This window comes from Ovis canadensis, chromosome 5 (genome assembly GCF_042477335.2).
Source record: "Ovis canadensis isolate MfBH-ARS-UI-01 breed Bighorn chromosome 5, ARS-UI_OviCan_v2, whole genome shotgun sequence".
NCBI lineage: Eukaryota > Metazoa > Chordata > Mammalia > Artiodactyla > Bovidae > Ovis > Ovis canadensis.
Genome location: NC_091249.1, coordinates 27,776,731 through 27,790,833, shown reverse-complemented (window position 1 = coordinate 27,790,833; position 14,103 = coordinate 27,776,731). Strand labels below are relative to the sequence as shown.

The following is a 14,103-nucleotide window of genomic DNA, read 5'->3' as shown; positions in this document are numbered from 1 at the left end:
AGGGCGCCTATTAACTCCTAAACTAGACCGTGGCTCCTCAATACAGAAGCTTCCCAGGGTTCCACCCATTGATTTCTGTCGTTTTGAGCAGCTTGAGGGACCGTAGTTCCCCGACCAGGGATTGAACCTGGACCCCCTGCAGCAGATGCGCGGAGTCTTAACCACTGGACCGCCAGGGAAATTCCCCATTCTTTTTAAAAAGTAAAAGTGCTCACCACAGCCCACACACCTGTTCACCCCTCACCTCCTCCCCCTTCTCTCCCTCTCTATACCTCGCTCTTCCTGGACTTACTAGACATGGTTACAGCTCAGGGCCTTGGAATCTGTAGCGCCTCCACCTGGTATGTTTTTCCTGAGAGACACACGGCTCCTTCCCTCACCTTCAGGTCTCAAATCAAATGTCACCTTCTTAGGGTGGCCATGCCCGACCTCTCTATTTCAAAGCCTTCATTTCCCAAGACACCATTATTTATCTCATTTTGTCAGCTCCACAGTGTATAGCACTCTGAAAATATTTATTGTCGTCTCCAGCTCTAAAAGGTAAGTATCCAACAGTCAGGAGGCACCTGGCTTGCTTTCTACTGGGGTGCATAGTACACAGTAGCAGGTCGGTAAATGTGTGAAGGCCCCGCTATTGAAGGCCTCTGTTAAGAGCCTGCGACGCGACTCTCGCCTCCCAGTCTCACCCACGTGGCAGCTGGTGAATGAACTTTCTTCCACACCCTTGCATTTGCTGTGCCAGGGCTGGCGCAATCTGAGCCAAACGTGATTCCTTTTTCACTCACCCCATTTCCATGCTTTATTTTCCTCACGGTGCTTAACACTAAAATTACTCAGTAGCTCGAATGCAGGACCCCCAGCGCCAGGAACGGCTCCAGCACACAGTGAGTGAATGAAATAAAGCACTTTGCACAGTAAGAACTAACGAATATTATCGCACCGCATAACTCCAAACTGGGCGGTCCCAGCCCTGCCTCCTTTTCCCTCGGAAGTGCCGAGGTCCCGGAGCAGCCCGCGCTACCCTGCGCCTGACCTTTCTCCCCTGGGTCAGTTAAACGGGCCCTCTTTCCCGCCCGCCCGTCGCTTTTGAAAAACCGAAAACCCCGCCATTGTTCGCGGTTCACCGGTCGCCGCAGTTTGTCCAATCAGAAGCGGGCCCGCCCACGCCGGCGCCCAAAGCCTCCCTGGCAACGCGTGGCCATTGGCTGCGCTGGCAAGGAGGGCGGAGCACTACAGGGTCGGGAGCCGGGCATCGCAGCTGGGCTACAACGTAGCAAGTTCATAAGAAAACAAATCCGCGGAGAGCTCTGGCTCCGCCCCCTAGCGGCCTGCTCCGCAGCGGCGGAGACGCTGGCTCAGAACAGACCCCGCCCGAAGAGGAGGAGGGAGGGTGAGTTGGGGGGAGACCCGGCCCCCAAGGGGCGGGCGCCGGGCAGGGCCCAGCGGGCTAGCGGAGGGTTGGGCCTGGGCTCTCAGCCCCTCTCTACCCACCGGCTGACAGGGGGAGGAGCCGGCCGGGAGGGCGGGGGTCGCGCCCGAGACCCGGACAGGAGAGTCCGACCTCCTTGCAGGCCGGCGACGCTGCGGGAGGGCTGTTCGGGCTAGCGCCGGTGGGCTCCCCCTCACTGACCGCCGCGGGGTGGGGCGGGGGGCTTCGCAGGCCGCCAGTATCGACATGCTGCTGGAAGAGGTCCACGCCGGCGACCGGCTGAGCGGGGCGGCGGCCCGAGGAGACGTGCAGGAGGTGCGCCGCCTTCTGCACCGCGAGCTGGTGCACCCAGACGTTCTGAACCGCTTTGGCAAGACGGCGCTGCAGGTGAGCCCGGGCAGGCCCGCAGACCCCTTCCCTCTTCTCTCCTTGTTCCCGTTGGTAGCCGACTGAGGTCTGTTCCTGCGTCTCTGGGCTGACTTGGCTCCCTAATGTCCCCTTTCTTAGGTGGGTGGTGGATGGGGTTAGGTTGGGGGGAGGGGAGAGCTTTCCATCTTTGGAGGATTCCTTGTTCTCTGATTGCGAAGGATTCAGTTTCCCTGGAGAAGTTCTTATTCCCTGGGTGAGGGTTCACCTTCTTTGGATCCGAGTTTCATGAGGGCAGCTCCAATGTCTTGGAGCATCTATGGACGATCCGACCGCAGGAAGGAAGGATTCCTGTTTCCAAGGTGTACCCATTTTCAGGGGGTTCTCTGCGAGGTATCCAGTTTCCTGTGGGGGAGAATCTCTATTCCCGCGGGGTTTTCTTACTGGCATATTTGGGGAGGGGGATACCAATAAGGGAGTAGTCACAGATTACATGGGAGTCCGTGTTCCCTTGGGGACATTTACAAAAGGGGAACCCCATTTCATCAGAAAGGATCCCTACTATATGGGAGGGGGAAATTCCTTGGAGGAGTTTTAAATTCCCTGGCCATCTCCATTTCCTGGAGGGGACTGTTCTCTGAGGTCTGTTTCCTGGTGGGGTTCATAGTTCCTGATGATTTCCCATCTGTGGGGAGAAGTGTCTCTGGTTCCTTGGGGGAGGGTCTTAGTTTCCTTCAAAATTTCCACGGGGGTATACCCTAGCGGGGGGCGGGGGGTGACCAGTTTTTTGAAGTTCCTTATTCCCGGGAGATCTTGTTCTCTGGGGTCTCAACAGCTGCCTGAAAGTTTTTGTTCCCCGGAGTTTTTCCTTCTCTTGAGAACCTTGTATCTGGCATTCTCAACTCCCGAATGACCCCTCTCTCCAGTCACCCGTTTCCCCAGACCTCCTCCTTTGGAGACTCCCTGACCCTTCTCTACCCCCATCCCCCCCACCAGGTCATGATGTTCGGCAGTCCCACCATTGCCCTGGAACTCCTGAAGCAAGGCGCCAGCCCCAACGTCCAGGACGCCTCGGGCACCACTCCGGCCCACGATGCAGCCCGCACTGGATTCCTTGACACCCTAAAAGTGCTGGTGGAGCACGGTGCCGATGTCAACGCACCCGATGGCACCGGGGCGCTCCCCATCCACCTGGCAGTGAGAGAGGGCCACACCCCTGTGGTCAGCTTCCTGGCTGCCGAGTCTGATCTCCATCACAGGGACGCCAGGGGGCTCACACCCCTAGAGCTGGCACGGGGGAGAGGGGCCCAAGAGCTCATGGACATACTGCAGCGGCACACAGTGGCACCCCTGTGACCTGGGGCCACCCACTCCAGCAGCAGGACCCAGCTGAGTTCTGTGTCAGAAGAGGGAAGAAACACTTTCTCCTTTTGCTCCTCCTGCCCGCGGCCGAGGGGCACCGGTTTGTGGCTTGTTGGTGTTGATTTCTGGGGTGTGTGTGTTTGACGTGCATTTCTCGTTTTTTTTTCTCACCCCTTTCGGTGTGTTGGGCAGAGAAGGGCTCCTAGAGGCAACAGCCACCTGAACGGTTCACTTTCCTCCACGCCTACAGACTGAGTCCCAAGGGCAGAGCGTTTAAAACCCCAGCCCTCGAGAGTGAGGGAGTGAGGTCATCTCTTCCAAGGCTCTTGGAACCTGTCGACCTTGGCCGGCTTACGGAGAGAGACCTCAAGTGTGCACACTGCTTTCCGGCATGGGGGAGGGGGGAGTGTTCCAAATCGATAAAAGGGTAGTATGAGTTCATTCATATTTTGTTGAAAGCTTCATTTCCAGTCCCTTTGTACAGCGTTTAAAAAAAAAGTCTATTTATTAAGCTTTATAGAAAATATTGTTGTGTGTGTAATTTAATGTTTTTACCCATTAAATTAAGACTTGTGCATGACCACAGCTCTAGTGGCTTGTCATTTTTGATACGCGATGGAGAGTCGCGTATCCAGGATGTTTGTGGGGATGGGCCCTGGGGGTCGAGGATCGTGGATGCTTTGGAGGAGGGGAGAGAGTGGTAATTCCCAGGGCGCCAGGGGTGAGTGAGTTGGGTGGGGCAGCGGTTTACGCTGTCGGAACGGAAGGGAGGCAGGAAACCGCGAGTGGAGAAAGGGCCCCCAGATGTCAGCTGGGTGCCGGGAGCCCCGAGGGTGGGGGAGTGGGATGGGCGGTGGCTGCAGCCTTCCCCGCAGAGGCGTGGCTCGTGGGCGGGGACTGCGGTCCCAGGGCCAGGGATCCCGGAAGGGCCCGGGGCAAGGTTCTGGGCGGCCCAGGAGGCTCCGCCCCTATTTAAAGTAAACTGTGCGTAGCCCCGCCTCCAGGGAGGCGGTGCTTTCCTGACGCGTGCGCAGTGGGTCGGAGAGCAGCCATGCCGGAGCCGCGCGGGTCGTCGCCCCTGCGGGTGAACGCGGCGTTTGCGGCGAGGTACGGCCGCTACCGTGAGCGAGAGGAGCTGCAGCGGCGTGAGTGCGGGGCGCATGCGCGTGGGGAGCCGGCGCCTGTTGGGGAATCTGCAGGTGGGCCTTGATCTGGTCCCCCAGGCTCACCTGGGTGGGGGGCTCGCATCTTTGTCCCACAGTGAAAGATCGCTACGGAGACCGGCGCAGCGGCAGCGACTCCAGCTCCGAATCTGATTCCAGCGACGAGCACGTGGTGAGCTTCTCCGCCTCCGTTCCGGAGTTGCGGGAGGTGTCCAGGGGCGTGTCTCATCCTGGCCCGGACTTACAAGGGGCAACTAACCTCCAACCCCATTGCGCCTTCAATCCCTGACAGTCTAACCATTTCTCCCTGTCTGCCTCTGTTCCCAAAATGGGGCATCCCTCTGCCACGTGGAGCACCCATCTTTTCCCCACACCAGCTCTGATCTTCCCAGACTCACTGAGCCATCCATCCCTTCCTTTGTTTTTCATATGCCTTCGCTGCCACCTGCCCCTGTATCATCCATCCCGTATTGATTCCAGGAAGTACCACCACCCCCTTGCCTGCTACCTTTTTTTGCTTCCTATTCTCTACTCGTGTGTGGTCCACCCCCACGGGGTCCCCTTGACCCTCCCTCCCACTGAGATCCAGCCCTCCAGCCCTCCCCCCACCTTCCTCTACCCAGCTGGATTCTCCCATCTTCTAACCTGTACCCCTCCCTACACCCTAATTCCCACACTCTCAGCCCTTCTGCCCCTGTGGCTTACTGCCCCCATCACAGCCCCCTTCTGAAATCTGTCCCCACCCCCTTTTTCTGCTTTAGGAATTTGACCCTCAGCAAGAGCGTGACTTTTACAGGACTCTCTCCTTGTTGAAGAAGAAGGACCCCCGCATTTATCAGAAAGATGTCACCTTCTATCAGCAAACAGGTCTGGGGCTGCTTCTCATGGGATCCTGGGTCCTCACTGCCTTAGAAGCTGTTGTGGCTATTTAATGAATCTTTCCATGGTGGCTCAGACAGTCAAGAGTCTGGCTGCAATACCTGGGTTCAATCCTTGGGTCAGGAAGATCCCCTGGAGAAGGGAATGGCTACCGACTCAAGTATTATTGCCTGGGAAATCCCATGGACAGAGGAGTCTGGCAAGCTACAGTCCGTAGGGTGCAAAGAGTAGGACACAACTGAGCAACTAACACTTTCACTTTTTTTTTCACCTACAAGTCAGAACTGATTAGCAGAGGTACTTCCTTGGTCGTCCAGAGGTTAAGACTGCACTTCCATCCCTGGTGGGGCAACTAAGATCCCACAGGCCACGCAGCACAGCCAAAAGAAAAAAAAACTGATTACTAATCAGCTAAGAGTGTCCAGGGTTATGACCTGTTGTTACTAATAATGGCTGTGTGTCTGGCACTGTTCTGAGTGTGAATTACTCACCGAGTGATCACCACCAGCTATTACCAGGTAGTAGCAAGTGTGATGCCTATTTGATAGCTGGGAACTGGTGGCTAGGGGATTTGAAACCTCCGTCTGACTCTGGCCCAGCACAGTTATTCTCTGCCTGGGGGAGCAAGGGGGTTGTGGGTGTGGGTGATGACAGGTGTCTTGTGGTGGCCCTGCAGTATCGTCCTCAGACAGCGAAGAGGAGCTGGCAGCTGAGAAGCGAAAGAAGGTGCAACCCATGTACCTGAAGGACTACGAGAGGAAGGTTATCCTGGAGAAAGGAGGGTGAGGAGACAGCCTAACTCCTCTGCTTCCACCTTCCCAGGGCAGGTGGACACATGGGGGACTTGGGGTGGGGGTGGGAAGAAGCCCACACCCAGCAGAGTTGGGGGAACCTCAGAGAGCAGAAAGCTTGGTGACCTGCCTGCATCCCACTGCCCCCATCCCCCAGCTGGTGCTCTGTTTTTGAATTTTTGTCTCTTTTAATAATTTTTATTTATTTATTTTTGGCTGTGTTGGGTCTTCATTGCTGCGAGGGCTTTGCTTTAGTTGCGGCAAGCAGGGGCTACTCTCTAGTTGTGGTGTGTGGGCTTACTGCGGTGGCTTCTCTTGTTGTGGAGCACAAGCTCTAGGGCATCTGGGCTCCAGTAGTTTCGACGTGTGGGCTCAGTAGTTGTTCCCAGGCTCTAGAGCACGTGCTCAATGGTTGTGGCCTAAGGGCTCAGTTGCTCCAAGGCATGTGGGATCTTCCTGGATCAGGGATTGAACCTGTGTCTCCTCCTGGATTGGGAGGCGGATTCTTTACCACTGAGCCACCAGGGAGGCCCCAGCTGTTGTTCTTAAGAGCCCCTACCCCATGGTGACAGGCCCGGGGGAGTCTGTTCTGAAACCTTCATCCTTCCTTGCCCAGCAAATATGTCGACGAGGAGAATTCAGATGGGGAAACCTCCGATCAGAGATTCCAGGTGTGTGGGATGGAGGCTGCGTGGGAGGGTTGGGGGGCTAAGAGGCCCATGGCAGGGTCTGAGGCCCCTGTCACTCTCTATGCAGCAGACCTCGTCGAAGAGTTACGTGGAAGAACAGAAACAGCTGAAGGAAAGGTGAGCCCTGGAGCCGGCTGAGCTCCAAGTGGAAAAGAGTTGAGGCTCTGAGGTTGGTGGGCCCAGGTTCAAATAGAGTTCTGTCACTTAATGTGCCCACTTGATGGGCGCTTGTGTTCCCTTGGGCCTGTCATTTTCTGTTCTCTGGGCCTCAGTTTCTGTATCTGTGTAATGGGGTTGATCATGGGCTGTATGTCACAGCACCACTCTGGGCTGGTCAGGAGGAGCTCAGGACTTATTAGTAGATAGGGCTTATCTTTGGATCAGCGGGCAGAGCCAGCACACCCATCCTGAGGCTTGTTTTCTTGCTTGGGCAGCTTCCGGGCGTTTGTGGAGGACAGTGAGGATGAAGACAGCGCTGAGGAAGGTGGCTCCGGGTTGCTGCAGAAACGTGCTAAAAGCAAAGAGGAGAAGGTGGGTGCTGGGTCCCAGTGGGATGAGGGGTGGTGGCGGAGAGGGGGCACCAGGAGTGTCCGGCAGATCCTCATGGCTGGCCATTCCTCAGGCCCAGGAGGATGCTGACTACATTGAGTGGCTGAAGGGGCAGGAGATTCAGAACCCCGACACCCTGAAAGAACTGGTGAGTTCCCATCCCTGGTTACTGACCCCCTAAACTTTCTGGTCTGCCTCCATCCAGCCTTTTCCTGGAAACTCACCCTTGAGTGGCCAGCCAGGAGCACATAGTCTGTTCCTTTTCTTTTTTGACCCTTGCACCATGCGGCCTTTGGGATCTTAAGTTCCCCAGCCAGGGATCAAACCCATGCCCCCTACAGTGGAAGCATGGAGTCTTAACCACTGGACCCCCAGAGGAGTCCCCAGGAGCACATCCTTTGAGGATGGGGGCCCCAGATCTCTGGGCCTCAGCTTCTATATCTATAACATGGGGATTATCCCACTTACTTCATAGACTGGCTGTGAAGTTGCAGTCACTTACATCCACTGGCTCCCCACAATCCACGCCCCCACCCTCCTGCTTCGCTGACCCTGAGTCCCTGACCTGGGTCTTATCACACACCCTTCACCCCTAGACTCACCTCAGGGAATTCTGGAACAACCCAGAGCTGGACGAGGGGGAGCGCTTCCTGCGAGATTACATCCTCAACAAACGCTATGAGGAAGAAGGGGAGGAGGAAGATGAGGAGGAGGAAGATGAAGAGGAGGAAAGGTGAGCGCCCCTGTCCTCCAGGGGCCTGGAGACAGCACTGGCCAGAAAGGAAAAGGCACTGGGTGTTTACTTTATCACACAGATGGTAACAGAATTAGGGACTTCCCTGGTGGTTCAGTGGTAAAGAATCCGCCTGCCAGTGCAGGACATATGGGTTCGATCCTGGGGTCGGGAAGATCGCCTGGGGTGCTGGAGAAGACTCTTGAGAGTCTCTTGAACTGCAAGATCAAAGCAGTCAATCCTAAAGGAAATCAACCTTGAATATTCATTGGAAGGACTGATGCTAAAGGTGAAACTCCAATACTTTGATATGAAGAGCTGACTCATTGGAAAAGACCCTGATGGTGGGAAAGATTGAAGGCAGGAGGAGAAGGGGACGACAGAGGAAGAGATGGTTGAATGACATCACTAACTCAATGGACATGAGTTTGAGCAAACTCCAGGAGATAGTGGAGGACAGAGGAGCCTGGCTTTGTGACTATGAGGTCGCAAAGAATCAGACACAACTTGGCACTTGAACAACAGCAGCTGAGTTAGCCTTTTTGGCTGGGGGCTGCACCACACAGTATGTAGGATCTTAGTTTCCTGACCAGGGGTTGAACCTGTGCTCCCTGCACTGGAAGCGCAGGCCTTAACCACTGGACCACCAGGGAAGTCCCCAGAATTGGCCTTTCTTGAGGAAGAGACCCAGAGTGTGGGCTCTGGAGCCAGGGGGCCCTGCTCCTGGATTTCCAGGCCTCAGTTTTCCCATCAGTAAAATGGGGTAACAGTGGCTACCTAGCAGAGCGTTCTTGTGAGGATTAAATGTGTGAACACGCTGGTACATAAGCATTCAGGAGCTCTGCTGACCCCTCAGCCCCACCCCATCTCATCCCTCAGGGTCCCCGGTCCCCCGGTCCAGCTGGCTGTGGACGACTCCTCAGACGAGGGTGAACTGTTTCTGAAGAAGCAGGAGGACTTTGAGCTGAAGTACAACTTCCGCTTTGAGGAGCCAGACTCTGCCTCAGTGGGTGGCCGGGCCGGGGGCTGGGGGCTGAGGAGGCCCTGGCCAGAGGGTCCCAAGCCAGGGAAGGAACCCAGAATCATCTCTGGTGCCCACAGGTCAAGACCTACCCTCGGAGCATCGCCTCCTCCGTGCGCCGAAAGGACGAGCGCAGGAAGGAGAAGAGGGAGGAGACACGGGAGCGGAAGAAGAGGGTGAGTGACTCTCAGGGTGGCCTTTGGGGGGACGTGCAGCCTGCAGGGGTTGGGGGCGTTGCTGACACCCTCTGACCTGCCGCCTGCAGGAGAAAGCGAGGAAGCAGGAGGAACTCAAGCAGCTGAAGAACCTGAAGAGGAAGGAGATCCTGGCCAAGCTGGAGAGGCTACGGCAGGTCACAGGCAACGAGACGCTGGGCTTTGAAGAGCAGGACCTGGAGGATGACTTCGACCCTGCCCGGCACGACCAGCTCATGCAGGTGCAGCCCCAGAGCCCCAGCCTGGCTGTGCAGCTGAGCGTGGCTCTGGAGCGAGCAGTCCCTTTCTGGCTCAGAAAAGTGACTTGACCTCTTTAATCCTGTGTCTCTTGTCTGTAAAGTGGGTCCAAACTGCAGCATTTACCTCAGGGCTGTGAGAAATACTAAATGCTAATTAGCTTGGTAAATGCTCAAGGAACCATGGGCTGCTATATTTTCTTTAAACACGTTTATTGAGCCATTAGTGTTGATTGTTGTATGGGGAGGGGGAACGCGGGTTCAAACCATGGCAACAGGCAGTGAGGCCTGGATGGGAGCCACAGTGGGGACTCCGGGCACCAAAAAGTGGACCCAGACTCAGCCTGGGGGTTCATGGAAGGGAGAGTAAGGATGAGTAGATGGGCCAGGTGAAAAGTGCAGTGGGTAGGTGCTGTGTAGTTGAAGTTAAACCTTCGCTTTCTAGGAGCTTCTTAATCCTGAGCTTCAGGTTCTGTGTTTATTAGTAGTTCTGTCTTCTGGGGTGCTGGTGAGAATGCAGTGAGACACAGCCCAGTGTTGGGCATGTAGTAGGTGTTTATAAGTGGCACAGTTAGCAATATTTGCCTTTGCGAGCCAGTGGAACGGGGAGGGGCAGAGAGCAGGAGGGTCGATGGGGCAAGATGAGCTAAGAAGTGGGGGTGGAGGGACCTAGACACACAGGGTTCTCCCCACATCAGGAGCTGGGTCCTGGGGGGCAGTGCTGGGAAGCCACAGAAGGTGCAGGAGCACCAATGTCTGGCGGGGAAAGGGCCCTGCTGACCCTCCCGGCCCTGACCCTGTAGAAGTGCTTCGGGGACGAGTACTATGGCACCATGGAGGAGGAGAAGCCACAGTTTGAGGAAGAAGAAGGGCTGGAAGGTGAGGTCACTTGGGGTACCGGGCTGGGGGTGGGGGTGCTTGGCCTACTGATCCCTTATTCACCCCCTTCCTGTCTGGCCTGAACCAGATGACTGGAACTGGGACATGTGGGCTGGACCGGAGCAAGGTGGAGCTTGGAGCCAACAGGAGCCGCACTGCGAGGACCCCGACTTCAATGTAGGTGCCCTGGGCATGGGAACCTGCGGGGGACGCCTCAGAGGGTCCCCCAGCAGGCCTGACCTGTGTGTCCTGGCAGATGGATGCCGACTATGACCCCAGCCAGCCCCGGAAGAAGCAGCGAGAGGCCCCTTCGTTGGGCAAGAAGAAGCGGAAGTCACCCTTCGCTGCGGCTGTGGGACAGGAGAAGCCTGTGTTTGACCCCGGTGAGGCCTAGGCGGGTGCTGGTGGGTGGGCAGGGGCTCCCTGGGGCCCAGCACACCCCGACAGCCTGGCTCTGTCCCCACTCAGGGGACAAGACATTCGAGGAGTACCTGGACGAGTATTACCGTCTGGACTATGAGGACATCATTGATGATCTGCCCTGTCGCTTCAAGTACCGCACGGTGGTGCCCTGCGACTTTGGACTTAGCACTGAGGAGGTGGGACCCTGGGGTACCCCAGAAGCAAGCGGGGATGCCCAGAACTGGCCATGCTGTGACACAGCCTATTTATTTCTTTATCTCCAAAACAACAGGACCAACAGTGCTAATAATAATACTGGTAATATTGCCTGCCACAAAGGTTTTCTGTGAGGCAGGAGCTCAAACACTGCTCTGTCCACAGGAAGCCCCTGTAAATATCAGTTTTAATTCTGTATATTGGCAGCAGCGTGGCCATTAAGACTTGGCACCAGCTGAAATCTTGACTGGGCCACTCACCAGCTATATAACCTTGGACGTATGACTTAAGGCTCTGTAACTTGGCTTCCCCATTTGTAAAATGGGCCTTATAACAGCCCCACCTTATGACTGTGGATGTGAAACAAATGTGCTTTGAATGTCACTGTGCCCTAGCCATGATGGCTGTGGATGCTTGACAGTAAAAACAGCCAATGATAATTGAGCTTATACCATCTGTATTCACTTTATCATCCTGACAACCTTCCAGTAGGTTCTAAGAGGGGGTGCCCAACTCATAAGTGAGGAGACTTAAGGTCGGGAACCTGGGTCTCATCTGTATTAGCAAAGCTGGTCATTGGCATGGAGACCCGTCCCCTGGTTTGAGTCTGCTGGGACCACAGTGTACCAGTCAGGGCCCAGATTGTAATCTGACATTAGCCATTTCCTGGCCATGTGACTTGCGGTAAGGATCCCCTTCTCTTGAGTTTCCCCATCTGATGCCCCCAACAAAAAAACCTCCATTGGCCTTTACAGAAATCAGTTCTCACCATCATGACACTGCTGCTTGGTGGAACTAGCATTACCTTGCTTTGACCCATAGGGTGACTAAGGCTGAGAGTCAGGGCCCTCCGGGGCTCACTAGCAGGACCCCACCCTCCCTTCCCTTACAGATCCTCGCTGCTGACGACAAGGAGCTAAATCGGTGGTGCTCCCTGAAGAAGACCTGCATGTACAGGTGATGGGGTGGGGCTGGGCGGGGTACCCGGGGAGGAGGGGCAAGCAGGCTGGCAGGCAAGCATGGGCCCCATCCAGGCCACCCAGCAACAGACGTGTCCACTGGGGGACCGCAGGTCGGAGCAGGAGGAACTGCAGGACAAGAGGGCATACAGCCAGAAGGCCCGGAACGTGTGGAAAAAACGGCAGATCTTCAAGTCACTCTGCCCAGAGGAGTAAGTATGGCTGGTGGAGGGGTGGGCTTCGGAGCCCTGTCAGGCCCAGGGTTTGAGTCATGCTTTGTCAGCTGTTTGCCACATGACCTTGGGGGTAGGGTTTCCTTTCCAATACCTGGGCATCAGGTCTTGGCTGAGCCATAGCTGTATGATGTTGGGCAAGTCATTTTCCCTCTCTGGGCCTGTTTCCTCATTTGCAAAATGGAGATACAGATGGCTCACTTGTTGCTGGGTTCTTTTTTTTTTTGAAGATTAAGTTAATCAATTCATGTAAAGTGCTTAAAACAATAAATGCTGGATAGCTATTAGCTCTTGTTACTGTAACTGTGCCTGTTATTTCCTGATCAATAAATCAGGAGTGCTCACAGAGTTGACATAAAGCTAAAATGAGTTAGTCTGTGTGAAGAGCTTAGTGTAGGCACAGGCTCAGTGATCAAGAGCATCAATCACCCACTCTAGCTTCAGAGTGGAAAAATCCCAGTGTGGTATCAGACCCATGTTTGAGTGCAGGCAGGCCCCCAGATTGTTCTGGCCACTTCTCTGAGCTGCCGCTTCTCTCATCTGTAAAAACGGGCCTATAAAAATTGTGACGCGCCTGGGCTGATCCATGACTTTTCTTCCTCCAGGGCAGAGATGCCCACGGAAGCCACAGGGAAGCCACAGAGAGACAGAGCTGGCTCATCAGGACAGCTGGTGGCACTTGATGGAGCCTGTGGCAAGCGGTCCCGGCCTGAGAGCACCCCAGCAGAGGAAGAGGCAGACCCTGTGACACCCACGGAGAAGCTGGGCCCCCAGAGGCGGAAGAGGGGCAAGAAGGCACGTCTCCTGGGCCCCACAGTGACACTTGGGGGACACGAGTTCAGCCGCCAGAGACTGCAGGCCTTTGGCCTCAACCCCAAACGGCTGCACTTCCGGCAGCTGGGCCGACAGCGGAGGAAGCAGCAGGGGCCCAAGGCTAGCCACTGAGCCCAAGGGAGCCTGCAGGGGCCCCTTCCCCTTCTTATTGACTGTATGGACCCTCACATCTACCTGTAGGCCAGGGAGTCTTCCCATCTTAGAGATGTGGAAGCTGAGGCCTACTCAACAAGCTTCCCCAGATGACTCAGGGAACCTCCCCGCAAGACACACTCAAATGCTGGGCCCAGCAATAGCCACAGTCAAGTCAAACGGCTTTATTACCCCCAGCAGCCACAGCCCCTCCTCCCTCTCACCAGCTCTTGGCAGGATAGGGGCTTTGTGACCAGCGAGGGGCATGGACGGTCCAGTGCAAACTACAGTACGGAGTCAGGCCCTGAGTGGGTGCCCGGGGGCCTCCCTCCCTGCCCCATGAGGAGGGCCCAGCTGGTGGGAGGCAGGTGTGCGGGCTCTGTTCCTGGCTGAGCAGCCCCAGCCCTGAGGCTTCCTGGACTGGTCTCTCTCAGCTGCACTTGTCAGGGGGGAGTTCAAGCTCCCACACCTAACATGACATAAGTTAAAAATAAATAGAGTCGTGTCTTCTCCCTTATCCCCTCCCTTTATAAAAACACAAAGTCCTCAGAGCTTGGGCGTTTAGCCTTGAGGAGCCGGCCACTGCGAGGGAGCCGTAATGTCTGCTGGGAGGGCGGGGAGCAGAGGTCATCCAGGCTGTGGTCCTGAGCGTGGCCCTCGACCAGGGTGAACATGGGGTATCGTTCTGTGGCTGAGGAGGAGCTGAGGACCTGGTGGGAGGCGAGGGAGCAGCAAGTAGATACAATTAACAGCCATGCTTCCTGAACTCAACTCCCATCCCTCCAGCGCAGTGGCGCAGAGCAGCCAATCAGCACCTTCCGTGCTCTGGCTACAGGGATTGGCTCAGTAATGAGTATATGACCTTGTACAACCAATGAAGCACAGCCCTGGGATTTTCCTTCTCTGCTAAGAATATGGGGCTCTTTCCACTGAACTAGATAGTGGGGGCGGGGTGGGGGGCAGCTCCCCGGTGGCTCAGCAATAAAGAATCCCAGGTTCCCTGGGTTGGGAAGAT

The 14,103-nt window shown here is 55.9% G+C and overlaps 3 protein-coding genes across 12 annotated transcripts in view; 2 read left to right on the top strand and 1 right to left on the bottom strand.

Moving 5' to 3' along the window:
- Window positions 1–1,207: 1,207 nt before the first annotated feature.
- On the top strand, window positions 1,208–3,742 carry CDKN2D (cyclin dependent kinase inhibitor 2D). 2 transcript variants are annotated; one of them, XM_069591081.1, is made up of 3 exons: window positions 1,208–1,390; window positions 1,661–1,816; window positions 2,792–3,742. In XM_069591081.1, the coding sequence occupies exons 2-3, from the start codon at window positions 1,676–1,678 to the stop codon at window positions 3,149–3,151; spliced, it is 501 nt and encodes a 166-aa protein (XP_069447182.1). In that variant the 5' UTR covers window positions 1,208–1,390; window positions 1,661–1,675; the 3' UTR covers window positions 3,152–3,742. The 2 variants fall into 2 exon arrangements, with proteins under 2 accessions (XP_069447182.1, XP_069447183.1); XM_069591082.1 differs by lacking the exon at window positions 1,208–1,390 and having other exon boundaries at window positions 1,431–1,816.
- A 384-nt stretch (window positions 3,743–4,126) lies between these two features.
- KRI1 (KRI1 homolog) lies at window positions 4,127–13,583 on the top strand. 4 transcript variants are annotated; one of them, XM_069591057.1, is made up of 19 exons: window positions 4,127–4,302; window positions 4,419–4,492; window positions 5,082–5,187; window positions 5,876–5,981; window positions 6,607–6,661; window positions 6,750–6,796; window positions 7,114–7,210; window positions 7,302–7,376; window positions 7,825–7,961; window positions 8,841–8,967; window positions 9,063–9,158; window positions 9,248–9,418; window positions 10,237–10,312; window positions 10,401–10,489; window positions 10,569–10,695; window positions 10,781–10,911; window positions 11,823–11,887; window positions 12,003–12,101; window positions 12,728–13,583. In XM_069591057.1, the coding sequence occupies exons 1-19, from the start codon at window positions 4,209–4,211 to the stop codon at window positions 13,065–13,067; spliced, it is 2,112 nt and encodes a 703-aa protein (XP_069447158.1). In that variant the 5' UTR covers window positions 4,127–4,208; the 3' UTR covers window positions 13,068–13,583. The 4 variants fall into 4 exon arrangements, with proteins under 4 accessions (XP_069447158.1, XP_069447156.1, XP_069447160.1 ...); XM_069591055.1 differs by having other exon boundaries at window positions 4,165–4,302; window positions 6,747–6,796; XM_069591059.1 differs by having other exon boundaries at window positions 4,171–4,264.
- The window catches only part of ATG4D (autophagy related 4D cysteine peptidase), a 35,778-nt gene continuing 34,933 nt past the window's right edge, over window positions 13,259–14,103 (bottom strand). For all 6 annotated transcript variants that reach the window (XM_069591068.1, XM_069591069.1, XM_069591070.1 and 3 more), the window contains one exon: window positions 13,259–13,798. In XM_069591068.1, coding sequence (XP_069447169.1) covers window positions 13,616–13,798 — 183 coding nt within the window. In that variant the 3' untranslated portion in view covers window positions 13,259–13,615. The remainder of the gene's footprint in view (window positions 13,799–14,103) is intronic.